The following is a 26,004-nucleotide window of genomic DNA, read 5'->3' as shown; positions in this document are numbered from 1 at the left end:
GCATGCCGATACACTGTGGTGTTGTTGAACACAATCTGTTTCTCAGGGCGGGTGCATAGCAGAGATGTGAAACAATAAACTCCTAATAGCAGCACCTCGGGTCCGCAAAGCACCTTGCCATCCTTGAACGCATGCGGCGTGATCTGATAATAATTAAAGGAAAGCTCTCACGCTAATGCCGGGGGCTATCTGGCATGTTTGTCGTCACACGGACGCCGGCAGCGGGGTGTCCTTTGTGGCCCTGCTGTTAACCTCCGGCCGGGCCAACCCCGAGCCACTTGAGCGCCGCTGCGACATTACGGCGCCCCCTGGCGGACGCGGCGCAGCACGGCTCGGCGGCGCATGGGGCGAGCTACGGCGGGCAGCGCACGGCGGTCCCGGCGGGGCAGCCAGGCCGCCAGCAGCTCCCCCACGGGCCGGGGGCGCCGGAGCCGAGCAAAGAAGGCAGGCGGAGCCCCGGCCGGCCCGGGGGCTCAGGCACAGCCCCCCGGCCCCTTCGATCTAGGGGCGCAGAGCGAGCGCTGGGCCGCCTTCCAGGAGCGGCACCGGCTGAGCTGCGAGGAGGCGGCGCGGCTGCTGCTGGACGCCTAGTGAGTAACGGGGCCGAGGCGGGTCTGCCCCCGGCAGAGCGCTGTCGTGTTGGCAGCACTCTTACAGCAGCACACGCGGGCTTCTGCAGAGCTGCAGAGAACTGGAGGGTGGGGAATGTCCCTTGCATGCACCACGGAGAAAGTGGCTTTCTATGCTAAAGCTTCCTGTGGTTTAGGGCTCTCCCATCAAAAACGCCTTTGGGGGCATCGTGTGGGACCTGTGAGGCTCAGCTACCCAATCTCCACTCATTTTCTGTGCGCTTTCTTTCTAGAGCACAGCACATCATCACGGGGCTGTAATACGTGACTGTCCTTGGGAAGGAAAATCTGAAAGGAAAAGGTTTTTCCTTTGCATTTGGCGTTTGACCGAGCATGGTGATTCTGCCCCGTTACTACGGAGGCGTCCTGGGGGAGAGGGAGAAGCACAGGCTCTGAAATTCCTTGCTCGTGAAGTTCCTTGGCAATTACAACACAAAATAAAATGCAATCCAAAAATAATGGAGAATTCACTTGTCCCTGCTTTCCCCAGGTTTTAAATGGGGGATATGTTTTGTGGGGAAACGGGGGGAAAATTCCATTCCCAGATCCAATAGGATTGTCTGGTTGTATGGATTGTTATAGCCTGGCTCTGCACTTTGACCTGGGCTGTGGCAGGGCAGTTTATGTTCCCTATTGCATGAGGAATGTACTTGAACTGCTGCTCATCTTTCCTTTTCACCATTGGAATGAGACCAGAGGACAAAAGCCAATCTCTACCTCACTCTGGCACATTTCAGTAAAATACATTTCAGTGAATGCATTCTCTGGTGTTCTGCAATTGCTCAAAGCAGAACTGAATCATGCAGCATACAGCCTTACTTTTCTAAACCCCTGTACGATCACAAAACCTCTCTGTTGTTTGTCTCTGCAGCGAATACAGAGGTTTAGTCAAACACACAGGAGGCTGTCACTGTGGAGCTGTCCGGTTTGAGGTCTGGGCTTCAGCAGATCTGCATGTTTTTAACTGCAAGTGAGTTGGTTTGTTCCCTGTCCTCATAGAGGAATATAAATTTGTATGTTTTTGCAGTCTGTACCTTAGAGCTAAAGGAAGATGCCACAACTGCAGAGCATCCTCTGAGCAGTCTCTGTAGGGTATAATTATGTCCTGATCAGTATGGGAATCTGTGCTGGTGATTTATGATGCTGCTCTTTGGGCAGGATATCAGGTCTCACATCTGTGCTCACACAGAGAGTGTCAGGAGAGATCTGATGAGTACAGGTGCTCAGGCATCTGCTTTATGTTTCCTCTGTGTGCACAGTGCTCAAAGCACATGAGTCCTTTTTAAAGTTGGTTTTCTCAGTGACCACTACATCTCTCACTTGTGCTTCAGACTACAGCACTGTCTGATTTCAGCAGTGTGCCCCCTTTGCCTGCAACTAGTTGATGGCTACACTTCTGAACCTTAACTTTCTTGTTTGCAAAGTGATTGATGTTGGCAAAACTGGCAAAGTCTGGTCTGAAAGATGATATTAATTTCTTAAGGCAACAGTTTGTCCTTGTTATGTCTGTTGAGAGTTGCCTATGTGAAGCAAAACATGGCAATGTTTGGTGTAGGAGAATCCCCTGTCAGTATGCCTGCAGGGTCACTCTGTTCCATGGGTGCTGCCCCAAACACCACCGATACCACAACTCCCCTCTTGCTGCTTACCTCTGCAATGCTAACCAGAAGCCATTTCAGCTGTCAGGAGAATTTCTGTTATCAAGAGTTCCATGCTGGATCTCATGGCTGTACTACAACTTGTCCACTGTGTCTCAAAAGGCCTGCTTTTTCTTTCACAGTTGCAGCATTTGCACAAAGAAACAGAACAGACATTTCATTGTCCCAGCGTCGCGTTTCAAGCTGCTGAAGGTAGAGTGAGAATGCAGTAAGAGCATGGCCATGGCCATGAGCAGAATAATCCAGTGTTACCCTCAGAGATGCAAGTGGCAGCTGGCTTTCTATCCTAAGTTTGTCTGGTTGGGGGAGATAGCTGAATTTAATGCCCTCTGGTGAATTTTAGGCTGTGGGTGTGTTAGTGCAGCTTAGTGAGCTGCCATTAGAGCTCTGTGCAGTTCTCAGGCTTGACTGGGGTGGACCTGTGTGCAGAGGGGCTCAGAGAAGGAGCATGAATGCAGAACTCTCTATCTCCAGTACAGGCATGAAGATGCTATTTTAAATGTTACATTTCTTAGCCACAGACCCATAGGAAGCAATTAACACATCTGTTTGGGTGGAAGACTGACACTGCTTTTCCTTTGCTTAGGGTGCTGAGAATTTGACAACGTACACCTTCAACACACACCGTGCCCAGCACACCTTCTGCAAGACCTGTGGTGTGCAGAGCTTTTATACTCCTCGTTCTAATCCAGATGGCTATGGTAGGTAGAACGTGGTAACCAAAGTTAAGCACCAAGCAAACCCTGGATGCTAAGAGTTTGTTCAAAAAAGTGCTAAACATAGAATCATAGAATCAATAAGGTTGGAAAAGACCTCAAAGATCATCAAGTCCAACCTGTCACCCAACACCTCATGACTACTAAACCATGGCACCAAGTGCCACGTCCAGTCCCCTCTTGAACACCTCCAGGGATGGTGACTCCACCACCTCCCTGGGCAGCACATTCCAATGGGCAATCACTCTCTCTGTATAGAACTTCTTCCTAACCTCCAGCCTAAACCTCCCCTGGCACAGCTTGAGACTGTGTCCTCTTGTTCTGGTGCTGGTTGCTGGGAGAAGAGACCAACCCCCTCCTGGCTACAACCTCCCTTCAGATAGTTGTAGACAGCAGCAAGAAGGTCTCCCCTGAGCCTCCTCTTCTCCAGGCTAAACAACCCCAGCTCCCTCAGCCACTCCTCACAGGGCTGTGCTCAAGGCCTCTCCCCAGCCTCGTTGCCCTTCTCTGGACACCTTCAAGTGTCTCAATGTCCTTCTTAAACTGAGGGGCCCAGAACTGGACACATCTGAACCTGTACCTTCTCCATAAGAAACAGTCCAACCTATGAAGCAGGGGCTTCTGTCCATGACAGGTTTCTCATTGAGGCTCCTCAATCTCACAGCAACAGCTGGAGTGAGCATTTACTATGCCCTGAGATGCCCCATCCACAGAGTGGTGCAGGCATCTCCCCCATGTTCTGAAAAGCAGGTTTCAAAGTCCTGTGTCTTCCCTCAGGGATAGCTCCCCACTGTCTGGATGATGGCACCGTGCAGACCATCGTCACAGAGGATATCAATGGCAAGGAATGGGAGAAGGCAGTGAAGGAACATAAGACCATCAGAGACATGTCAAAACCCTGATACACCCTTCCAGCAGCTGACCTTGGAGCACTGCCATGGAACTGTAGTCTGGGCTTTCCTGGGTGAGGGCTGGCAAAATCAGTATCTGTTATGATCTGTTCTCTGTTTCTTAAATAAATCCATGCTGCCTGTCTCTTCATGTGTGACTTCAAGTTTTCAAACTACTTCTGTTCTATAAACCACCCCAGGGCTGCTATTTTGGTCCTTTGCCCTTTGCTGTGCCAAAGTATTTATCACAGTAAACAGAGCAAAGTACAAAAAAACCCAAACCCAACAACAAACCTAACCTTTGCTTCTCTGGGTATTTCCTGTGTTCCAAGTCTGGCTTATAAAACTGTCCTGTGAGACAAATCTCTTGCTTAGAAAAGAACATGAATTTACTCTGGTTTTTCTGCACTGACTTCAATGAATTGACCATGGATTTGAAATTGAAGGGGATTTGAAAGGGCTTAGCAGGCTCAAGTTCAGTAAAGATTTACATGGGTGCTTAGCAGTGTGCAGGAGAGGGGCCACTGAAGTTATTCATGTGTTTTGCTTAAGCCTGGGCTTGCTCATGGTCTTAAGGCTGAGTAGACTTATGCTTAGGTGCTGACTCATGGCCAGGGAACCGAGTTCAACAGTGTCATACTCTGTTACTGGCACAGACTCCACTGCCACCAGGAACTGGATTGTGGTGTGCTCACAGCAGCAGATCAGGATCTGGCAGTCTGAGCTCTGATCTTGATGATGCAGTGTAGAGCCAGGAAAGATGTGAGTGCAATGGTCTACAGAAATGTTGAGTATTGCTGACTTTGCTCCACTGTGACCTCACAGAAACCCAAATCACTAGAAAATCTCTGTATAGTTAGGAAATTAAACCCTTGGAAGCTGCTTCACTTACCTCTAACATAATGGGAGAGGATCTTTAACTCTTGCACTTGTCTTTTACTTAAATGGAACAGCTTTTGAAACTTCTCTGGCAATTTTTATCTCCATGTGTTCTATAAAAGATCTAGTGACAGTCTGGGTCTCTTGCAGCTCATTCTTATGTTCTGTTGAGGCACTTGTGAGTTGATCTGGAGCCCCACATTCTGAAGCAAGAAGAAATGCTCATGTTTCATAAGGGATGCTCTACAAAGGTGGAGCCTGCAACATGACATGTATGAAAGAAGCAGCAGCAATGATCTGTGCAGTCAGAGAAATTTGTGTGATGTTTTATTCATAAGCTTTGGCTTTTTAAAGTTCTGACTAAGACAGGTCTTGTGGTTCTGGTTTTATCTGAGGAGGTAGCATGATCTTATTCCTGATACTTGGATCTTACAAAAGCACCAAGAGAGAGTTGCCAAGCAGTCCTCACAGCTGTATCCTCCTGGGGAAAACCAGTTTGTGGCATTCTCTAATGCAGAATATCCTGCATTTGCCTCCTTGTCAGGTTTATTCAGATTTCTTACCCTGTTGAGACAACAGAGCAGCTCCCTGCTCATCTCATTGCATCAGGCAGCAAGATACTCGGAAGGAAGTTCATGCAGCCTGGTTTTTGTGGTCTGAAAGAATGGCACACAAAGAGAATCCTGTCCTCTTAAACACATAACAGGTGTGTTTTCTTTAGTCCTGGGCATGGCAGTCTTTTTCTGCTTGTCCTTTTACTCTTGAAGTTGTGAGTGGCATCTCTTTCACAGAAGTTGGAGTGAATTGACGACCATGTAACGTGAGAAAAGCAGATAGATGTGGCGGAACCAGAGGAGCTGGCTGCCATGACACCACATGGCTCTCTAGAAGGAAAAAGAGTTGAGAAAGCATTAGAAGAACCTTCCAGACCTAATGTGAGGGCAGTTTCCTAGGCCTCCTGTGATGTTCAGTGCCAGTTTGTAGGGAAGCCTGTTTTCAGTGCACAGGGAAGAAGCAGGGGGAAGCAGAAGGCTGCCTGTGCTATGGGACCAAGGGGCAAGGGGAGGCCTATCTGCCCCTTGGTCACTTGGTGATGTGCTGTTTAAGGTTCACAGGAGTCCTGCCAGAAAGGACATCGTCAGGCAAGGGCTATGGCACTTTCTTTGTCACACATGATTCCTCCTCCCTGTGTGATCTCACACCTGGGTGCTCACATGCTGGGGCAGCAGAAACTTGATAGGTGTGCATCTGAGAACACTTTGCACACTGCTTCCGATCATACATCGCCAGCTGAAACTGCATCTATTAATAGTGCACAGAGAGGTCAGGTTTCAGAAACAACACCCACAGGGCACTAACACCTCCTTTATCAGAGCACTTTCCATACCTAACTCTTATCTTTCAGCAGCCTCAAAAGCAGGAAAGTTTAGTAATCTGTGGATTAACCAGGGCTGTTTGCTGGGCAAATACTGCCATGGAATGGCAGCTAAGCAGATCTGCTATCTGAGCCTGAGGACTAAATGCTTCTCATGCAGCAAAATAGGCTAAAACATACACAATAGAGAAGGGAACTCATAAAGAGCTTTGGATCACAGGCTCAGAAGCTGTCCCCATCTTTAGTTAGAGCTGTGATTGAAGGACTCTGTTCCCAGCAGGCAGTCACACCATTCTTTTGGCAGGTCCCACCATATGTTCTGAACATTTGTTGGATCCAGCCCGCTCTGAAATCCACCCCGGACACAGTGTAGAACTCAATGCCCTGTGACTACTGAAGATCTGTGAGCTGTGCAGCCCTTTCCTGCTGTCCCCACAGCACAGGAAGCAACCCATCTTGTCCATTCATGTTTTACAAAGCACTCATGAGTGCCATTCACAATCCATGGGTGTAATTAGTTCTCAAGTTTTCTGTGAATATGACATTGTGACTAAAACCTTCCCAGTGGTGATGAGCTATTCAAACAGCTTAAGCAGGCACCATGCATCTCACCTTGGCTTGTTCAGTCTCTTCTTCTGTGAGTATGAAGAGGGCATCTCCAGGCAGGAGGTAGGAAATGGGCACATCCAGGATGGAGAGGTACTTCCGGAAGAGATTTACCGATTGAAGCACAAACACGTGGCACCCTAGAGAAAGGACAAATAGTTCTTGAAGGTGCCCATCCCTCCAGGCTCAGCAGGTCATGGCAGGCTCCCCTGTACTGCTGCTGCTGAGAATCCTTTCTGTGCTAAAGGGGAGCAACATCTGCTCATGCTTCCAGCAGGATCTTTGTGCCCAGTGCACGCCTATGACCATTTGTAGTGGTTCTTGCTCTGCATGTAGTCTGTGCAAAGCAGAGCAGTGAGATGAGCAGGGAGCTGCTCTGTTGCCTCAACAGGGGAAGAATACCACAGGGTTTGGGGTTTTGGGTTTGGGTTTTTTGCTTATAATTTAAGTTATTTTTATGCAGTTAGACTCAAAAGGCACAGATGGCTCTCTGAGTGCTGGCACAATATCATATAATGGAGATTTAAAACAGCAGCCTCTGGTTCAGCTACAGAAATGAAATTTCCTCTTTCCACTCCAATTCTTAGCTACCGAAAAAATATTTACAGGATTCAGGGATGGCTATGTCAAATATTAACTCAGGCAGGCAGTTACACTGTAACAGAGTTCCAGAATTCCCTGCTCAGATGTTTGTGAGGAAGCAGATGAAGGTAATGTGTAAAAAGATTCTACTGGTGTAGAACTTTTTCTCTGTTTTAAAGAGCCCCTGAAACTCTAAAGTTAATTGCTTTTTTCTTTACCATGGCTAAATTGTCTCCACTGATGAGCTCAGAGCTACTGATGGTTCCATTAAGAGCCTCTGGCTCTCAGAGGAGCTGCTTTGGGATTTCTCAGGGCTTGGAAGCTGCTGTGATTATGCTCCACACTTCAGACATTGTGTTAAAGTTTGACAGAAGAGCCCAAGGTCACAGTTTACAGAAGTGGTCAGATATGCAATTAGGTTTACAATGAGATTTCCTTCAATGTGCCCTTAAACAGTGAAATTATCCAAGGGAGCCAAAGAGCAGGACAGGGCAGCCCTGATGGACACACCCCAGCACACAGAATCAAATCAAATCGAATCTAATAGAATAGAATAGAACAGAATCCATCTCCAGGATCTTTCAATTCCTTTCCAGAGAAGGATGTAAAATTTGTTCCAACTTTTCAGTAGCCTTTTCCAATCACAAAAACAAAACTGGGAACTTTATTTCAGTATTACAGAGGAATGCAGGGCCACACTGCCCATCCAGCTCTCCTCTGCATTGACCCTGGGACACAGTTCCCCAGCAGGGTGGACAGAGCATTCGAAGGAGCTGCTTCCTCCTGCTGTAGGCAGCAATGAGCAGGGTTAGAGACCTCAAGAGAAATCACTGCCACTTCCATTCAGACAAAGGCTGACACGAGTCTCTGCCGTGCCAGGAGCCGGAGGAAAAGCCCTCCTGAAGCTCAGGGCCACCTGCTGCAGGCGCGGCCTGCCAGGAGCTGCCAGCAGATGGCGGTGTCCCACCGGCTGCCGAGGGAGCCGGGACTCACGGCCGCTTCCTGCCCGCACTGCCAGGCTGCCCAGGTGAGGGTCACTTTTGACAGCTCTCTGCCTTGAAGCCCCTCCTGCCTTGACTGTGTCAGCACCGTGTCCCTGCTCCCTCCTACTCCATCCAAGCCTGGCAAGGTCACCGTACCCAGCCCTGCAGAGCAGCAGCTGTGCGATGCCATCTGGAAGGAGCAAGGGCTCTGCCAAGCACCCTGCAGCGTGTCCCTCAGCTGTGTGGGCATGCAGACAGCTGTGTGACCAGCGTGGCCTGTGCCACCTCCTGATGCCAGCCTGAGCCGAGCCCCAGCCTCGCTCACGCTGCACCCTGACAAGTGACAGACAGCTCAGCTTGTTACGGCGAGGGCTGCTCTGCGGTGACAGGCGTGCAGCTGCACTCGCAAGTGCCCTGACAGGTCTTCTACTCCCACTAAAGATATCTCTTGTTTCCAAGTAGCAAATCTGGAAGCAAGCTCGTGATGTGCCATGAGCAGGGGAACTACTTTTCCCCCTTCCCTGCAGAGATCCTCCAGGCTGCTCAGAAAGGCCCAGGCTGTTAGTGAGGAGTTTCAGAGGAAAGTTAGTATAGTGCTGGACTAGGGCAGAGCGGAGGGAAGGAATTGACACGGATCCCCTTGCTCTTGCAGTCAGCATTCCCACTGGCCACCTGTTTGCTTTTCAGTGCTTACTGGGGAGGACAGGGCGAGAACAAACATTGGGCAACAGGTTTTCCCTTTCCTGGATGGTTGTTAATGGACCCTGGCAATGCCACGTGAATTCCTGCTCACAGTGATGGGAAGAGAGGCTGCTGTAGGGTCACCCACCACCATCCCTGAAGCCTGGGCTGCTCTGCCAACAAAATGTGCTCTCCCTCTCCTCATTGCTTTTTCTCTAAGAAATCTGAATTCATGCAGCAATGATTCCCTTTTATTCCCCAAAGTTCAGCAGCAAGAGCTCAAAGCAATTGCAATTTCAGTATTGATCAGTCTGACCTGCTGGGTCAGATCAGGCAAGGCAATGGCACTCAAGCCTCACAAAATGGAGGGCACTCTGTGTTAGTGACCTGACAAGGATCTCCACCTGCTGACAGCAAAGGCTGCTCTACATGGAAACATGAGATGAGATGAAGGAGGGAAGGAATGTACAGTCCTGGGAGAGATGGAAAAGGGTTCAGAGAAACAGGCTGCTCCCTGCCAGGCAGGGTGGGAGTAGTGCTACCATTGATGAGTCTACTCCTGTGACACCAGCAGGTGAAGCTTTTCTGAGCCTGTTGTGACTGTGACCTGGGCAGGATGGGATTAACAGTGTAATACAAGCTCTCTGGGCTGGCAGAAAGGGCAAGATCAATATAGCCACTGGATTAGACCTAGAATAGAAGGGCATGGAGCCCGCAGCCTGTTCAGCTTGGCTTTCTACTTCCACACCACTTATGCAGCAAGTATGCCCAGCATGAGGAGATGATTAGCAGATCTATAGGTGCTAAAAGCTTGCACTGCTCCTGACAGACAGTAGCACACCAGCTCGTTGGGAAGAGCACTGGTTAGAGCTGGCTGTAAGGGCGGACAGATGTCCAGCCACTGTCTCAGCTTCCAGGAGCAAGCCTGCGTGTGCCTGGAGAGCTTGGTAACAGAGTAAAAGCCTGTTGTGTTTGTGCTGGCTAAAGGCATTAGAAAGCAAAGCAGGATATTTAGGGTGCTCATTTGCATATCACTGAGGCAGTGCAAGGCTTAGCTGGCTTTTGCTTTTGCAGGGAGATTTTCTGTGGATTCCCTGATCACGAGGGCTTACACAGGTTCACCCACAAATAGCTGCCTCTTACCAAGAGGAGAGCAGCACATTGCCATGGCCTGAACATGCCTTTCAGCTCTGTCCAGACAGCCTCAGTCCCAGCACCACTCTTGTTTCATTAAGCCCCTCTGATGCACAGCCCTGCATGCCTGCCAGATCGAATTATAAATCCTGGGAATTTCAATGAGACTGGAACTATATTTGGAAAGGCTTAGCGTAAGCAGCAGCATGGGAGCTCCCCGTTCCTTTGGTGTTTGTAGGTCACGTCAGATGTGATGTAATCAGAGCAGGAAGGCTTTCACATTGCTTCAGGAGTCTCTTGATGCTGCCAGAAAAATGGAAATGGTGTCCCCAGGTAGGTCTGTTCCACACCTGAGCCAGTCTGAGGCACAGCCCACATTCAGGACCACGGTGTGGCTAAGAAAGCTGCACGGTCAGCACAGGAAGGTGCTTCAGCCTAGACAAGCCCTGACATCTGGCAGTGACATCTACCACTGCAGTTCCTTGTTCTTTCTCTGTACTGCACACAGCACACACACAGCTCTGCTGCATCCCAAAGCTGAACAAAGAGAAGGTCCTAGGAAAGAAGCTGGCAGTGGTACTTCTCTTTCATAGACAGGGGAATTGAGGAGACTGGACACAGAACTCAGGGCATTTGGCCATCTTAGCTCATGCTCTCTCCATCAAATCTTGGTCTGCAACTTGCTCCTAGCAGGGAATTAAAACTGATTTGCTGTGACACATTCAAAGCCTACAATGATTTAGGAATTAGCATTAAAGAAACCCAGTCTGGATAACTGTGGAGTAAGCAGGAGCTTGACTGGGTAGGCCTGGTTGAGCCACTTTCCTATGCTCTGTCCAAGCAGACAGCAGCTTTGTGCTTAAACTACTTCTACAGACTTGCTAGAGATAAAGGCTCCAGATCTACTCTGGGACAGCAGCTAGAAAATGGGGTCAGGAGCACCCTGCCTCTGTACTTTGCTTCTTTCTTTTCCCTACTTGTACAGAGCAAAAGAAGGACACACATACCCTCACCCCTTCCCCAAACAATTTGTTGTGCCAGTGCAGATTTCAGATAGCTTTCCCATTCTGACCACATTTTGGTGGAAGCCTAGCTTGGTGCATGCAAGCATGGCTGAGCTGGCAATGGTTTCTGTGGCCCTTTTCACAAAGATGAAGACAAATAAAAGGGAAAAAAGACTTACAAGTCAAATGCTACTAAAAACCCTGTGACTGAGCTGAGAGACCTGGAAGTATCACCTACATTCACACAAGACAGCAAGGGGCATAGGCCAGCCACTGAATTGCCACTCAGACAGCACAACCCCAAAGGACAGAAAAGTGACTGTGGAGAAGCCTGAGCTAGTAAAAAAAGGGAGATAAAAGGGCAAGGAAGAGTTCAGCTGCAGGTTTCATTTGCATTGCAAATAGAAGTGAGTTAGGCAGACAAACCCTGGACAGAGCATTCACATAAAGCATTGCCTAATGCCTGCAGGTCTGGGTGCCCAATGTGCCTACCTTCAGGTAACTTCCTTTCCGAGTGCAGGTACCTGTGAAAGGAGAGAGACAAGAGGGTGAGTTGTTCACATCCTGGATTTACAGCTATAAACATGGCACACTCAACCCTTCTCTCTTCACACACACACACACATTAGCAAAGGCTGATCCCATCAAAAGTTCAGGGGCTGATGCCAGCTGTGCAGGTCAAGCAGAGCCTCATTCCTCACCCAATTCTGCCATTACTTTCCTCTTCCTGGCTGTTGGGGCACAGCAGAAATCAGCTCCACAAATCCAACTTGCTCTCAAACCTTCACATTGCACTAAGGGAGAGTGCCAAAGGCTGTTCACCTGGGAGAGCACTGGCTCTTTAAAGCCTTGTGTCTGCTGACCAGGGACATTGCCTCAGCAGCAGCTCCTGTTTAGGGACCAGCTTCTTGCTTTCTAACCTATGCTGTCACTGGGACATGTGAGAAGCTGCTTTGACTTTTTGCTCACTAAGACTTTGATCCCTTCATGACTTCATCCTGGGAATTCTCTGGAGTAAAAATGTGTCCCCTGGAAACAGATTGAGGGGACCAGTGCAGGAGGTGTGAACAGTGATGATCCTCCCCATCAAGAAGCGAAAGCAAATGATCCTGATATGGTGAAGGCATTAGAGGGTATTAGCTTCAATTCCTTTCTAATTCTCTTGGGGTTTTTTTCTGCTCTAGCCTGTGGCTTATGACTTCAGAGCATTTATGCTCACATCACCATTTGCTTTGCCTCCAGATTTGGCCCACCACAGGGATGGGAGGAAGCAGGTTTCCAGCAGATGGCACTCAGAGCTGTCCCACGCCCAGGCTTGCTCTCCCATAAGAGACAAAAAAAAACCCTAAACAATGGAACATTTGCCAAAAGGAAAGAAAAAAAGAAACAAGAAAAGTTATTTAACCCTGTGTAATATTGAAAGAGATTGTTATCATCATGTAGTGGTGTATTTAAGGAGGGACAATGTGCCAGTTCATGTGTAAATCGACCAGGATAAAACATCCATTATATGTAAACTGTTATGTTTCTCCAGTCACTTTCAAACTGGGATTATCTCTGGCTGTTGGTTAAGTTCAAGGAAAAGGATTAGCTACACAGGCATAGACAAAATAGGAAGCAGGGAGTAATGAATACCCAAAGCAATTCAAAGCAAAAGTCAAGCCAGAAATGCAGGTCATGGCAGAACTCAAACAGCAATCAGAAGACAGATGACTGAAATAGATTCTCCTGCTGAAGGTCTCCTCTTCTCCAGAGCCAAAGATCTGCAAGCAGTACCATTTTCTACTAAACAATGGCCCTGTCATACTGACTTGGCCACCTTCTACCCCACTACTGTTCTGACAAAGACTGTTAAACATTACATTGTAAACATTACCAGCATTTTTTTCAGGGGTGGCTGGGCTAGGGAGGTTTAAGTATCTCCATTAATGTCTGCTCTGCTCTTCTGCCAGAAGCTTCTACACCCACCACTAGAATCTGGCCACCCAAAGAAGTGATTCAGCACTTGGTAAAGCTAGCAGGGTGGGAAGTTCTTGAAACAAGCTTAGATAAAGCAGTGAGTGGTTGTGAAATTTGGCTAACTCACTCAAGTCCCAGGGTCTGCTCTGGCTGTGCTGCCCCTCCATAGGGGAACCTTCAAAGCACTGACAGCAAATCAAAGAATGTGAAGAGCTGCTCCAAGACTGAACTAAGAATAACCATTCCTGGGCACGAGAAACAGAGCAAGGAGAGATCCAGTTCAGATGGAAACCTTCCAGCAGAAGCACAGAGCATCTCCAGCAGGGAAGGAGTTTGTGCCTGCATGAAGGTTCAGGAAGATACAGACCATGTTTTGGTTACTGACAGCTCCTCAAGGCCGCTGCCAGGCAGACCTGAGGCCGATCTGGAAGAACAGGCATGAAGAAATGGCTTCTTTCCTCCTCCTTTTTGTCCTGAGCCAAATGCTTCAGTACTCTGCAAGGCTCAGTGCAGAGCTATGGGAATGGGCTCCACCCAGCTGTAATGCTGCAGAGGAATTGCAGCCCTGCTCATTTGTGTTTCTCAGGCAGGAGATGCCAATGAACTGTGGTTGCAGAGAGAGAGAGAAACATAAAACTCTACCTCCTGCACACGTTCATAAATCTAGCTAATCCTCTCCCCAAAATCAATCTTCTCACTCCCATCTCCACCCTGCTGGGGCTGTCTCTGTGGGACTCTTCCAAGTAGGGGAGAGGTTGCAGTTCTCTGTTGTTGCCATTTTGGGAATGTTGTTTTATAGATTGGACTTGCTGTGGTTTGGGTGAAATGAAAGAGTTTGGCATACAATCTCAAGAAGGCAAACACAAACAGGCTCTGTTTCAGCAGCTTTTTCCATGTGTTTTGGTTGTTGGATTTTTGTTTTGTTTCCCAGAAAGACTTTTTATAAATTCCTTTTGAGCACAAAGTGATCTAAGGTGGCTTGTTCCCACCCACCAAGTGCCAGAGGACAGCTGATTACAGGGCACACCTCACAGCACCCTCTTTATCATGCCTGTGGTAGGTTCAGATCCACACTTGATGGAGAGTGAGACTCTCTGCAATGGAGAACTACAAAATGCTGTGAGACACCTGAGGGCATCCACCATTTATTTCTGCAGTGCAAGGCCTCAGCTCTTCCCTCAGAGCCCTGCTGCTTTGAAAGCTACTGCTGTCATAGCTATCAGCTAGATCTGCTCAGCAGGAAAACTGCTGTGGTTCAACAGCCCTCCTCCTGCAAACTGCTAGACTGAGCTGGGTCCCTAATTCCCTGTCTTTATCCAGTGATCCTCAAGGAAAGATGTCAGCAACGTGAGCAGGATAGCACCTGAGGGGCATTGACCACTGATACTTCCCAACAAGCCAAGATGGAGCTGAAACTTCACTCTTGGGGAACACAGAACTCCTCTGGAGTGGAAGTAGGACTGAGGCCCCGGTGGGTGGATTACATCTTTGGTGATGTTCTCTTTGGTGAGAAATTGTTCAGTGAAATCAATGACCTCACTCTCCAAACAGCCTCCTGTGCCAAAGGCAAAACCCTTCACTGAACTGTCTGTGCTGGCTGCTGTGGAGCACCTGGGGAATACAATTTTGAAGAGCATGGCAAAGAGTGGATGTCTTAAAGATGAGTTGGGGCTCCATTTAGGATCCTAACCTCTAATCTGCCCAATCAATCAGATGAAACAGATGTGAAGGAGGAAGAACAACCAGTCTCCTAGGAACCACAGAGACATGAGAAGGATAGACTTGCCAGATGTTGAATGTTTGCTATCTGGAATGCCTCCTCCCTCTCTTAACTGGACTTTCTGGCTCCATTTCCATGCACCCTGAACTACACCACGTAGCAACATGCAGTCTGCACTGCTCAGGCACACTCTGCACTCACATGGATTGCAGTGGCAAAAGATGCTCTGCCAGTCAGAACAAAAGATGTCAGTTCAGAGATCTTCCAGCTGACAGAGCTGCTCTGAGGCTCTCTGCTTTGGTCTCTGTACTGTCTGGGAGAGGAATGTGCAGTGTCACTGCTCCACTCATGCTCCTACCAGCCCTGTGGCACTGGGGAGGGCATTCCTTGGGGCTGTTCCATTGGGAAAATAAGGCCAGAACTTCTTTAGGGGGGAATCCCTGCAATGCTGATGCCCAGGGCTCAACTTTATCCTAACATCTCTCAACAGTATCATGGAAGGGCACTGGGATGAAGGAACTTAGTCAAATTAAGGGAGGAGAGAGCAGGGGTGAAGCAGTGAGATAAAATCTAGGACAACATACCCAGCTATGGGATATATGCCAAGCATGGGGCAGAGTCCTCTGCAGGGTAGTCTCAAAGGGTAAACAGACAGGGCCAATTCTGTCTTGACCTTATGGGAGCAGCCTGGGTGAAATCACAACATTCCTAAGTTCCCCCTGGGACATTTAAGATCAGTAAAGCAGAACATCAGAAGTGAGCTGGACTGTGAAAGAACAAGCTGAGATGTAAGACACCAAAACCTGTTACTTCTTCAACACTCTTCATTTTGCAGGGAACCTGGAACTCCAGCAGGGACTAAACAATCCCAAACATACACACCAGTGACACAGGAAATCCTGTTCCAAATGGAGCAAATAAGAACTAGTATGGCAAAAAGGATTTTCTGGGGGAAGGCAAAGGAAAGGCAAACCAGCACCCTGCTTTAAAAACATAAGTGAGATGCCACTCATTTGAAGTGCACAGGCTACAGCTGCTGGGAAGGACTGAGAGTCGCAGTCCAGCCCCACATTTAAGAAGGCACCAGATAAAAATGGCAGATGGGATACCATCCATTGTCATCAAGCCAAGCATCCCCAAACCAGCTTCCTCCCTGCTCAATACATCCTTAAAGATCTGTCCTGGGAAATACAATACAAGCAGAACTGTGCTTTGTGGGGATTTAATGCAGTTGGTGGCTTCTGAGAACTGTACCCACTGAGGCTGTGGGATTTGGCTGAACAAAGCACTGTTCATTGTTTCAATACACTTACTTGAGACTGGCATTTAATCAATCCTCCTCTTTCAGGGAGCCTCACTGCACCCCTTCTGTCCCAGGGCATTCCTAAATGGGGCCTTCAATAGTCAGGCTGTGACATCTAAGTGCAGCAAGGCACTGGTGGCACTCAAGGTACACCAGAATCAGCTCAAGAGAGAGAAAGCACCAAGCTCCCAAATATTACCTCTGCAGAGTCTCACTTACAACCTACCACCAAGTTGGTGAATGTTAAGAAACATCCTGCAGGACTGAGAGGTGTTTTTCCAAATGGAACTGATGAGAATAGGCTCAGCTAATGATTCTTTGATGTAGCTTTTTATATGGCATCATTGATATAAGCTTTATGGATGCAGTTGCTATAACAACATAATGCACAGTGGTTAAATATAGCAGCTCCTATTTTCCACTCAGTTTGCTCTGCCCTAAGCAGACAAGGACTACTTTTTTTTCTGTTGTAGGTGGGATGAAATGGATTTGATAGTCCTCTGGAGAAAAGAAGTGGTTCAGTCCTTCCTCCCCCTCAACAGAGACCATTCCTCTCCACCCTAAGCAAGCAAGCAAAGAACAAAGCCAGCAGCCCCCTATTTGCCAGGCTGCTGGGCAAGAGGCCTTGTTCAAAATAAAAATGCAGAGTGACTCATGCCAAACTAAACCCCCTCAACATTAAAGGTGCTCACAGTGCCAACACTGTCATTTCAAAGTGCAGGAGAGAGGTTCTCAGATATTCCTGTCAGACAGTATTTACCGTGCTCGATACTGTAGTGCCTGGGGACTGCCCACACACTGAGAGGGGAGTGAAGTGACCTCGATGTCACAGCAGGCCTGCTTTTCCATGTGGATCCAGCCTCTCTTGGCCCCAGGGAAAGCTTCTGTTTTGGGGGATAAGAGAGGATGATGCTGCCAAATGAAGGTGATGGGGAAAGAAATAGAGCTACAAAGGATTGCCTCCAGCCCTCCCTTCCTTGCTGCTGTGGGATTTTCTTGGGTTTGGGTTGGTTTGGTTTTTTTGGTTTGTATTTTTTTTCCATCTGGAAGCCAGAACTGAAATACTCCCAGAGGAGACTGAAATCAAATAGCAATTTGTGTCCTCTCCCATCCTGTTTTTTCTTATTTTTCCCTTGTAGAAGAACAAACCCACCCTGAAACCTTGGCATTGCACAGTTCCTCCCAGAGCTGAAGCCTAGACACATAGCAGCAGCTGGACTCCCTGCAAGCTGTCAGGAAGAAGGTTGCTGCAAGGAGAAGAGCACATTTCTTCTGAACAGTTCGCACTCCTTTGAACATAACCTCTGTTCCAGACACTAGAAAGAAAATGTATGCCCTTAGCAGATAAACTGAGCACCTGCTCAGCTATGGCCATTTCCTGACCTGGTTTGTTCCTTGAAGATGTTCAATAATTTGCATCTCTTGAAGCAAGGAGCTGTGGGATGGGTCACACAACCTGTTCTACCCCTACTCTTCCAGAAAATAATCTCTTAGGTGGTGGGCACAAGTCTATCTCCTACAGACTGGGAGCATCCAAACCAGCTGAGGATCCCTGCACCAGCCCTCTGCTTCGTCCTTTCCACTTACAGCCAGAGTGGAGGCAGAACCCTGCAGACCTCGTGTAAAGATGGTTAATAAATACATTGCACATGATACCTGGAGAGGAGTTCCTCTGCCTTTTCCTTGCCAGGCAGCACTGGGGCCCCAGGGGCAGTGCAAAGCCCTGCTGCAGGGAGGTAGTGAGCAGGCTTAGCCTGCGCTCCCGGCGCTGCCAGTGCGAGAGAACTCGTCGGGGCACAGGCAATCAGGAGTGATGCACTCATGCTCTACTTCCTCCATGACATGAACTGAAAAACAATGAGGGCAAGCCACTAAAAATAAACTTAACCTTTCAGTGGCCACAGCATCACTCCTGCCACATGCAGATGACTAGGCCACCATGCTTATTTCTGCTGATTCACGACTGGAAGAGAGACAAGACACAAACCAACCTTTAGCTCATGAAAGGTGCTCAGAGCCTGCTGTCCCTATCAGTAGCTATCTCATCAGCCTGGAACAATGTTCTGCTGTAGGCTAAGGACTAATGCAAAGGTTCAAGGCTTGCAGATAATGAATACTTCCTAGTAACATACTCTGAGACAAGCACATCCCTACTGCCCATGCAGGGAACCTAAAGCATGAAGGTGGGAAGTGATTTCGGCACAGTCACAAAGTGAGACAATGGTAGAGCTGGGATCAAAATCGAGTTTTCCTCCCATTTCTCATACATAACTCTGCTAGTAGCTTGTTTGCCCTGTATCTCTTCAGGATGTAGGAGCACACCCAACAATCTGCCCTCCATTCCTATTTGCAGGTATTGCAAATTGAGCAAACAGAGATGCAGGCAGCTGGAAGCTCTCTGGTGCCTCTGTGGCCATGGTGTGAGCATTGGTCACCCCACTCTGCTCCTCACTCACTGCTCAAAGAACTGTGCCCAAAGCATTTCCCTGCTTAGCCCAAACAAACTGGGTTTGCTTTGACTCCACCCCCTTCCCTTCTCTTGGGCTGTTTCAAAGGTTGCTGGGAAAAGCCATGATCCCCTCTAACACTGAATTCCAGCCATCAGACAGCATCAAAGCCTTTCAGCATCTTCCCAGAGGAGCTCAGTAGGTCACAGCATAGATTCTGTGGCACTGCAGCTTTCTCTAGGCAAGTGAGAAAGGCAAATCCCTGTGATGTTGCTAGCAAGGGGAGCCAGAGTTATTTGAATTGCACAGATGATTCAGAAAACAAGTGTGGGTGCTAAAAATACAAAAACCACTTGCAAAGAGTTCTTCCCATGCCTGGGAAAGGCAGGGGCAGCTCTGAAGGAGATCTCTCTAGCACACTATGAGGTCTGAATGAGCAGAGGGTTAACATACAATACAGTACCTGTGTTGCCAGCAAAATGTGGGTTATTTTAATACAAGGGATTTTTGTCTTTCAGCCTTCCCACATCTCAGTACCGAGACAGAGGTATTCAGAATGTGAAGAACAAAGTGGTGAAGGCACAAATTGACTTAGGAAGACTGGTAAACAGGGACAGCTCCAGTGGAAGAGCAACATCCTTGGGGTAGAAGTAAATTCAAATACATGGCCAGGGTGGCAACATCCTCTGGAACTTCCCAAAATCCAGCCACCACTAGCTCAGGCATCAACTGGTCACACACTCACCTCAAACCAGAAGTGAAAAGTGGTCTGTGGCATATTATAGTGAGATGAAGGACAGGAAGAGCAAAGAGGGCCCACTGCAAGGGGCACTGGCAAAGCATCAGCTCTTGGTTTTCCTTGCACACAAAGACCATGTTCACTCTAAGACCACAGTGAGGCATTCAGTGAAGCATGCAGGACACTGTACCTTAAAGCAGTGTAAAGAGAAACGTGGTTAGCATGACCACTCACTCCTCCTGCATCAAAGGTTACCACCTGCAATGACAGCAGAGAATAGAAACCATGTTGAAGAAGGAGACTGTGCAATTACCAGCTTTGACATCTAGCACAGCACTGTCCAGCCCACTGCATCTGAAGAGCTGTTTTTGTGTTGCACAATGAAGCCTTGTGTGTGAACCCATGCTACAGAAACACAACTAAACAAACAAGGCACACTGGAACTAGATGACTACACAGTCCAACAGCCTGAGCAACAGAAAGATGACAAATAGAATGTTCCCACTGGCAGGATGCACTTGTTACTTATTACTGGAGCAAAAGGTTACTTTCAGAGTTCAGAGTGATTCTGTTGCAAACTTGTCCCTGACCCAAGAGGTCCAGCTCTGTGAATCACCCTCTCCTGCACGTGAGAATACAGCAGGATGGCCATGACTACAGGGCAAGACTGCAGTTTGTTGTGCCGTGAATCAGCACATACTGCTTTAAGCAAGAGCATCAGGCACTACAGTGCTGACTGTAACAAGGCTTTGTCACAGGATCACATGGTGATAAAATAATCTGATATGAGCACAAACCTTTTAAAGAATCAGCTGTCTGCATTGCTTGTACAACCACAGAATGGTTCAGGTTGGAAAGGACCTCAAAGATCAGCCAGTTCCAACCCCCCTGCCATGGGCAGGGACACCTTCCACCAGACCAGGCTGCTCAAGGCCTCATCCAGCCTGGCCTTTCTCACTGATTGAGAAGATCATATTGTTTATTACTACTCTGCAGGGAGAAATGGAAACTTCATAATGTGGAAGCAATGTGTGAACATAGCACAAGTCAACATCCAAAGCACAGAATACCCTTGGCTCCCTGCCCTCAGAGCCAGGGTGTCAGGGGTGAAGGATCCACCCTAGGGGCTCCCTGCACAGTACTGAAAAGTTGGTACTTAAAGGCAAAGACCAACAGGCATTGTGAAGTGTAGAGCTGACAGGGTATGCTGCTGGTAGGCTTTCCAGAGGGTCAAAGTGACAGTCCTTGGACAGTCTGAAGTCAGAGTTTTACCCTGGGAGAGCTCTCCACAGCTCCCTTCCCTATGACCAGGAAGAAATTCTACCCTCCCCACATTCAGTCAGTGTGTGCTTCCTTGCCAGCCTTTCTCTCCTCAGGGAAGGCAATGCTGCTGCCTTGCTTACTCACCACAGCTCCATTCTCAAAGTCTGGTTTATATGCAGGGCCTGCAATACTGAGTTAAAGATCAAGGGAAGGTCAAAAGCCACCCTGCCCCTCCTGAAACTTGCTACTCCACCCTCCAACAGGAGAGGCCCTCTCAAACACAAGGGATATTGTGTAAAGAGGGAGAGGAAACACAGTGATAAGAAGCATGTCAAAACCCACCAGCTCCAGACAAGGCTGCTTACAAACCCATCCACCCAGTACAAGTCCACAGTTAGACTTTCCACTTTGCCCAGTGATTGTAATAATGCTGCCACCAAGCAGCAGGGCTATTCACTGCTGGCAGGAAGTGCTGGGACACAGATTGGTTTCCTTCAGGCTCCAAAAGGCATTTTCTGGCCTACCCCTATTTCATAAGGAGAAAAATGATGTCTTTGGCTGCTTCTGCTGTACCTCAGCATTAGCTGAGAGGCTGTGACTGCATGGCCTGGCATGGTGCTAAGCCTTCCCTCAGGGTATCAGCTTTTTGAATAGCTCATCTGGCAAAGACATCATTAAATGCTGTACAGCTCAGGGACTGAGGACAGCACCCTGTATTTTACAGATAAGAGAAAACACTCTCTGAAGTCACTTCTGCCTCGAGTGTGCCCCCCCTCACTGCAGGCACAATGGATTCCTGTGCAGGTGAGTAACTGTGTGAGTGAGTCTGCTCAGGGCTGGGCTTGCAGTCAAACTTTTCACTCAATGGGGACAGAGACAGGATTTGCCTCTTCTGGCTGCTGGTTAATTTTCCTGTATCCTGTACACACACAAAATTTGTAAGACTGCTACTGCCCTGCTGTCCACTGTAGCTGAAATTACTCCATGGACTCTGAAGTCTTCTGACACATAGAAATACAACTGCATTACTCTTGTTTCCCTAGGAAAGCAAGCTCAAAACCCCAGGTGAGCCACAATACACATTTTCCCTTCTGTGGAAGCTACAAGAGAACAAACTTGAAGAGCAAGGTAAGAGACTGGAGTGAGCAGGCCAAGTGTTGTGTGGACACAACTGGCTCAGGCCACCTGTGGGAGCACAAAGCTGGGTTAGGCAATAATTCTTGACATGGAAATTATCTGTTCAGAAACTCTTTTGCAGGTGTTTCTTCTCCAAGAGAAGAAGCAGGAAAAGCAGCAGAAGCTGCTGTTCTTAGTGCTGCTGGGCTTGTGCAACATCTGAACTAATTAAAGAGGCTGCCTGGAGTTAACTTCCAGTTGATGGTGTCTAATTTACTGCGAGGACATTCCCACCTGACAGTCCTGTCTCTCCAAACACAAACCTGCACACAGGATTCCCAGAGGATCTGCACTGCTGGCCTGGCCACACTGGCATCCACTTTTCTGCAACAACCTCTGAAATACTGGCTCTTCACCTTTAGAGATCCCTCCCAGCACACAGGCTGGCTCTGACACAGCAGTGATGTCCAACCTCTCCAGCAGCTCCTAGGTTTTTGTCTAAACAGGGCACTGATTTCACAGCATCACTGCAGTGCTCAAGGCCTAAAGCAGGCAGTGATCCCATGGAAATAGATTCCTCTGGCTTCAGGGATTCCTTTCATTGATAGCAAATCAGAATCAATGCTGAAGATGTTCTCACACAGGAGCATTTGCTTCCTCCATGTGGTGCAGCTAGCTGGAATGCTTGCTGTTAACACACAACCTGTACTGGGCTGGTGATGAAATCAAGCAAATAATCAGGGCAGGATGAGAAAACCTGAACATCTTGAAACTGTCTGGGTTAAAAACAGGCTTAGCCAGTTCTGGGAGCAAAAGGCTGGGATAGGAAACATACTTGATGTGGAAATTATTGCTCAATGAAATCTTCAGGGCAAGAGGGAGTTCCCTCCCCACACCTGTTCTGAAATGGGAGCTGCTGCCATTGGTGGTGCTGGGTTTTCTTCTGGGTGACCTTGGTATTCAGGAAATGGAGTTTTCACTAGTGGAAGCCAGAGCAACAGCCAAGACAAACAGGTCCAGAAATCCCTTCAGGAGGGATGAGAGCACAGAGGAAATTACTCCATTACAAGCAGAAGATAAAACTTGTGAGAGGCCTGGAGTCCACACTCCCTCTACACCCCATGTGCACTGGAGATGAACAGCACTGAGAGCTGTGGGGCTCCCTCACTCTGGGGTCATCCAGTGCTCCAGACAGAGCACACATCTGCTCCAGTAGCCTGGTGGGGAGAAAAAAGTCTTCTTCTTTAAGAAGGGCCGTCCCCTAAAATGCCATAGTGAGCAACTCCATTTCTACTGACCTTCCTCTGAGCATCATTTCACAGGCTGAATCCTGATCTTGGTCCTGCATCTGCCCTGAACACAGTCTGGATGTCACCTCCTAAGCCAAGCTCTGCTATCACCAAACCTGAGATGCTGAAGAATAGGATTTCATAACCCAGAGCCTGCCTGGGGATCACACAATACTGTGCAACTTATTTTTTCACATGCCAAACACTTTCTAAGCTGGAAGGAGACAGACTAGCCTTGGCTGCCTGTCCCAGCAGCACTGCCTTTTGCTTGTAAATCCAGCAGGCAGGAAATAATTTCCAAAGTCTATAAATTAGTTTTGGCTTTGAGTACACCAAACCATTAATTTCTGTGTCTGCACTATTTAATGTAGAGCTTGGATGAAATATGTCCTTGTAGCTCTCAAAATGATTGGGTTACTCATGGACTTGCAGAGCAGTTGAGGAAATGAGTGACTATGCAATGGAACAAAACTACACATAACATAGTGTAGCTCCTTGCCATGCAATCCTTCCTTTCAGACACGTTAGACTTGCAGGCTGCTTCTCCACTGCCAGAGGACACACATGCTCTGTAACTGAAAGATACCATTGTCCATGCTGTGACTCCTGGGAGAACCTTCCCAGTGGAACAGCTAGAACAATACATGTCTTCCAATCATGGTAACTCCACTGGCTCAGCTCGTTGTGTTTGAAGCTTACATTTTGACAAGGCTCTTGGAACATGTCCACTCAGTTATACCAGTTTCAACACTACTGCAAAATGGACTCAGTTTACTTGCAAGGCAAGGCCATCATCTTAGGATAGCAGAGATGCTCCCAAAATGGCTAACAGATGGCAAGCTCTGAAGCTTCAGAACGCAGAGTGTTTGACAGAAGTCATTCGGCGCTCGCCTCACCCTCGCTGGCAGCCCGGCTCTGCTCCTAAACGAACATCTGTGTCATTACTTGGGGCACTTAAAACTCTTTAGCTCACAGAGCACTTCATTACCCCATCCCTGAGAAGCTGCTTCAGTCACTGTTGGTACTGCTGATGGTTCTGCTACAGCAGTTTGTCCTCCCTGGGCTGTGCCCGGCGTTCCATGTGACTCCAGCTGCACCCCACAGCTGCAGCATGGCAGGAGGCTCCCTGTGACTCTGCACTTTATCCTCCAGCTCCTGCTGTGTTACTGCAGGCTCCTGCCTCCCCCAGCTTGAGTGCAATTTTCTCTGAGGCTAAGATCTAACCCATTCTAACCATCTAGAGGAGTTTCAACATCTCTGCTGGGATTCTGGTGCACTTGTCTTAGTGCCCAGGAGAGTCACAAACATGCAATACAAATCCTCTTGTGTCAGGAGCTTTCAGATTAGATTAAAACCTAACTATTCATGGGGCCAAAAGGCACAAAGGGAGTCCAGGAAAACTGCATTTGTCTCTGTGCACAGCAATGAATTTCATGGAAAATTAGCCTCAGAATCAATACAAAGTTGGATGCATGATGCTGGGTTTTGTGCTCATGGGGCTTTCATGCTACAGGAGATGTTTCTTGTTCTGTGAACTGCTGAAAGGCTTGAAGAGGTTTGTGATTTTGCTGCTAATCAGTGTGTGACAGTGACATGCCTGATCACAGCAAGGTTCAGCAGAGAAGAACAGAACACAACCTTTTCCTTCCTTAGGCCCTTATTCCTGTTCTGTGGGAAAAAAACCCCAAACTGCACCAGTGCTAGGAAGCCTCCATGCTTTAATATTCTTCATTCCTGACCTATAACCCTGCTAATCCAGCTCTCCAACACTTGCCTGCCAACGTACTTCAAACCTAAGCCTAAATCCCAGATGGGCTCTCTCCATCAATGAAGCCTAGCAACAGGGGCAAAATGCTTGCTTTAAAATGTAGAACACATTTGAGGAGTTAGCAAGGAAAAATTCCTCCACAGTTCATTTCTCAATGGGAAGCAAGGAAAGATCTCCAGAGAGGAAAGCTACATTCAAACTACACCATCCTCCTTTGCCATAGTTTTCAGAGGAGCAACTCTATTTGCCCTGAACTTCCAGCAGTTGTTTAAAGCCTCTGAAAGGGGATCAGAATGACCACATCTCACCTGTCAAGACACAGAAGCTGCACAAACACTCACAAACCCCTCAAATGACACAATGCAAAACTGCCTTCAGTTACCATTTTAGACCTTCTAATTCAGCTGGGCTTCCTCAGAGAGTCTTCTACAATTAATGAACCCCAAGATCTGCTACAGTGAAACCTACTGGCTTGCAGGTTTTAACCAACTGGAAGCTTTTACTTCAGTGAAGGTTGGTGACATTACAACCCAAAAGAGGCTTCATAAGATCTGGCTAGAGAAATGAATAAAAAGCTAAAGCAAATATTGCCAAGTGAGTACAGATACTCTCCCCCTGTCCTGGACCATTTTACAGGGACTCCAGAAGCAAAATCCTGGCTTTAATGACTTCACAGATAGCTTCCAGAGGGTAGGAAAAAGCCTAGGGACACTAGCTCAAAAACAATGTGGAGATTGCCTAGGCTGTAGAAAGTTTCACATTACCAGGTTGATGTTATTGGCTTCTATATGCTTCAGCACAAAGGTGGCGAGGAGCTGCGTGTCCCATTCAACAGCAGGATCATCTGGAAGCTCCCTGGAAAGGGGAAGTGCAATTAGTCACTTCATTGCTGAGAACTCTCTAAAGACCATGCTAGAAAAGAGAGACCTCCTTCTTGGAGAATGAAATCAAGATAACTTTATTTACCAGATAAACCCACTGATCCTTACTTAAGAGTCTTACAAGCTCTTATATTGGAGGGTTGAAGGGGAGACAGCAAATCCAACACCCTCCTCATAGGTTTGCCAAGACCTCCTGGTTTTCCTACCATTAGGGCAGATTTTTTGACTGCTTTACTTCAAGCATCACCTACTTTGTCCAATGAGTCTTATTCTCTATTCATCCTAATAAAATTTCCTTCTTTATTTGAAACCCCTTTGACATCACATTTCCCTGACTTTCCAGTCATCATCTACTGGTGAATTACCCCTGAGAAGTACCAGA

The 26,004-nt window shown here is 47.9% G+C and overlaps 2 protein-coding genes across 2 annotated transcripts in view; one reads left to right on the top strand and one right to left on the bottom strand.

The window, feature by feature from the left end:
* The first annotated feature begins 320 nt into the window (after positions 1 to 320).
* CENPV (centromere protein V) lies at positions 321 to 4,038 on the top strand. The gene is made up of 5 exons (XM_068154710.1): positions 321 to 590; positions 1,501 to 1,599; positions 2,410 to 2,479; positions 2,874 to 2,988; positions 3,781 to 4,038. Exons 1-5 carry the CDS (start codon positions 343 to 345, stop codon positions 3,903 to 3,905), a joined length of 657 nt encoding a protein of 218 aa, XP_068010811.1. The 5' UTR covers positions 321 to 342; the 3' UTR covers positions 3,906 to 4,038.
* A 753-nt stretch (positions 4,039 to 4,791) lies between these two features.
* Positions 4,792 to 26,004, bottom strand: part of PIGL (phosphatidylinositol glycan anchor biosynthesis class L) — a 61,158-nt gene continuing 39,945 nt past the window's right edge. Inside the window, exons 3-7 of the mRNA XM_068154709.1 lie at positions 25,506 to 25,596; positions 19,496 to 19,563; positions 11,630 to 11,661; positions 6,760 to 6,893; positions 4,792 to 5,656 (exon numbers count right to left, since the gene is read on the bottom strand). Of these exons, the coding sequence (XP_068010810.1) occupies positions 5,558 to 5,656; positions 6,760 to 6,893; positions 11,630 to 11,661; positions 19,496 to 19,563; positions 25,506 to 25,596 (424 nt within the window). The 3' untranslated portion in view covers positions 4,792 to 5,557. The remainder of the gene's footprint in view (positions 5,657 to 6,759; positions 6,894 to 11,629; positions 11,662 to 19,495; positions 19,564 to 25,505; positions 25,597 to 26,004) is intronic.

Source organism: Melanerpes formicivorus, unplaced genomic scaffold, assembly GCF_026170545.1.
Source record: "Melanerpes formicivorus ecotype bairdi unplaced genomic scaffold, bMelFor1.0.p_v2 SCAF_29, whole genome shotgun sequence".
NCBI classification, from domain to species: domain Eukaryota; kingdom Metazoa; phylum Chordata; class Aves; order Piciformes; family Picidae; genus Melanerpes; species Melanerpes formicivorus.
This window is presented reverse-complemented; position numbering and strand designations above follow the sequence as displayed.

Excerpts from the sequence above, each read along its gene's own strand:
- CENPV (XM_068154710.1), top strand. The coding sequence starts at position 343 with ATGGGGCGAGCTACGGCGGGCAGCGCACGGCGGTCCCGGCGGGGCAGC. Across the intron at positions 1,600-2,409 it reads CTGCATGTTTTTAACTGCAA|TTGCAGCATTTGCACAAAGA; the intron begins GTGAGTTGGTTT and ends TTTCTTTCACAG. Across the intron at positions 2,989-3,780 it reads TTCTAATCCAGATGGCTATG|GGATAGCTCCCCACTGTCTG; the intron begins GTAGGTAGAACG and ends GTCTTCCCTCAG.